We start from the raw sequence: 2,438 nt of genomic DNA on the forward strand, positions 1-2,438 counted from the left end.
ATAGTATCTTACTCGAAAAATATGGACACAATGGTTGAAAACCTACAAAGCAAGGTGGATATCTTCTCGGGCTTGTGCGGTGAAATCAACTTAGCATTCAATCCTGAAAAAACGAAATTTATGTATTTGTGCAAGGGGAACCGATCAACTTTTCAGATAGTATGTCAGGGCAGAAGCATTGAGCAGGTTAAATCTATTAAATTTTTGGGAAGATTCATAAGTGCGTCGTTGGCTGTAAGTGAACATTATGGTGAAGTCATAAAGGCTTCTGAAGCGAACTCCAACTTGTTCAAATCGATAACTACAGTGAAAGCAGGCCTGCGCCCACAGGTTGCACTGAACTATTATAAAGCAGTTGTTAGGACTAAGATCGAGTATTGCAGGTCATCAACGGCTTACTGTTCAAACACCACGAACAATAAAATCAGAACGTATCAGAACAGCTTTTTGAGGAGGTGCCTGGGGCTAACACCTGCCACTCCCATAAATCTAATTTATGCTTTGGCCAATGAGCTTCCCCCTGAAGATAGAGCCAAATGGTTAACGGCGAAGGAACTCATAAACAATATAGTAGCTAACAGAGTCCTGAAAGAATCGTTACATAAATTTCCCGATGTTAAATCCACCTACAGCTTAGTTTACAGGGAGTTTAGACAAGTCTTTGACAGTGTAGATATTATTAATGAAGATATTTCATCTCCTAATCTTAATGTAGTCACCAAGACACTACCTGATAAAAAAGAAAATTTAGCCTTGGAAAGTATAAGATCCATTTATGCAGAGATAATCAGGGCTGTCATGGAATCCCCGTCGGTTTTGGATTTTATCGGAATTGCAAACCGATATTGATTTCACTACGTGTCATGAAACCGTGTCGGTTTTGCTTTTTTCGAATATAAACAAAGCCGATGTTCGAACAGCTGTTTTGTTGTGGATCGCAAATTTTATTTTCGCTTTTTTGACAAAAATTTGTGAAATTCAATTGTTTTCATCAATAAATTATAAAAATTGAATAAAAATAAAAGTATATGAGTAAAAAATGGCATCTGCAGTTGTAGCGTTCATGTTGATGGAAGAAGGAAGTTGCGAGAAGGTCAAAAGGAAAATTTTGAGGGATTGCAGCAACCCGCTTGAGCTGCCGGAGACAGCGTAAGTAGATTTATTGCAAGGTGCGCTTGTAAATACTTATAAGATATTTGCAGGTTCATAGCGTGTTATAGGCTAAATAAAGAGGCTTTCCAAATGGTGCTTGACACTATTGGCGGACACTTGACACGATCTCAAGTTCCACCAGTACTGCAGCTAGCAGCTACGTTGCGATTTTTAGCTGAAGGATCTTATCAAACATCAGTTGGAAACGATTCCAGCATTAGTGTAGCTAGGAGCACGGTGTCAACGATTTTGGGTGATGTGCTTACGATTATGAATCAGTTGCTTTGTCCAGAGTAGATAAAACTAGAAATGGACTTCAACGAAAAACGCAGATCGAGAGGCTATTTTTATACGAAGTGCAAAATTCCCTCGATAATTGGCTGTATCGACGGGACACACATTAAAATCATCAAGCCGAGTACTGATGAACATTTATTTTATAATCGAAAGAGATATTTCAGTTTGAATGCCATGATTGTAAGTACACGTGAAACTGATTTACTTATAAACATTCATTTGTGTGTTTACGTTTAGATTTGTGATGGTGACATGAAAATTCGAGCAGTAGATGCACGGTATCCCGGCTCTAGCCATGACTCATTCGTATGGAATATTAGCAGAGCCAGGAATTATTTCGTTCAGATGTATGAGTCAGGGGACCGGACATCTAAGTTACTGGGAGATTGTGGTTATGGCATAGAACCTTTTTTATTGACACCCTATAGAGATCCACACTACAATTCCCAGGAATATAAATTTAATTTGGCCCATACATCGGGTCGAAATATTGTGGAGCGAACAATAGGAGTTTTTAAAGGGAGATTTCGCTGTTTATTAAGTACATTACACTACCGTCCAGAAAAAGTAGTGAAAATTGTAAATGTCTGCGCTGCGCTGCATAACATCTGCAGAAACTACAAAATAGAGCATAATGAAGACGATCAACCAGCACCATCCAATGATATTGAAGGGAATATAGAATCTCCACAAAACACGACACTGCAAAGTGAAGGCAGAAGGATCAGGGATGAAATAGCAAACACTTTGAATGACTATGAGAAAGCAAATTTCACTATTTTTTATACGGATGCGTCGGTTGGCCCTAGTGTCACTGGCTGCGGGATCTTTTGTCACACTGATAGAAAAGAATTTTCCTTCAAGCCCAACTGTAAAACATCATCATGTTTTGGTGAAATGGTAGCTATTTACAGAGCACTAGAAATTGCAAAGAATAACTCTCTAAATAAAATTACGATATTCACGGATAGCTTAATTGCTTGCCAGCT

General features: G+C 38.6%; 1 protein-coding gene across 1 annotated transcript; it reads left to right on the plus strand.

Annotated features, from left to right (window-relative positions):
* Window positions 1-681: 681 nt before the first annotated feature.
* Window positions 682-1,449, plus strand: LOC118741566. Its single transcript, XM_036473565.1, has 2 exons — window positions 682-1,149; window positions 1,203-1,449. The coding sequence occupies exons 1-2, from the start codon at window positions 1,040-1,042 to the stop codon at window positions 1,447-1,449; spliced, it is 357 nt and encodes a 118-aa protein (XP_036329458.1). The 5' UTR covers window positions 682-1,039.
* Window positions 1,450-2,438: the final 989 nt, after the last annotated feature.

This window comes from Rhagoletis pomonella, unplaced genomic scaffold (genome assembly GCF_013731165.1).
Source record: "Rhagoletis pomonella isolate Grant_MI unplaced genomic scaffold, Rhpom_1.0 Rhpom_scaffold_00006, whole genome shotgun sequence".
NCBI classification, from domain to species: domain Eukaryota; kingdom Metazoa; phylum Arthropoda; class Insecta; order Diptera; family Tephritidae; genus Rhagoletis; species Rhagoletis pomonella.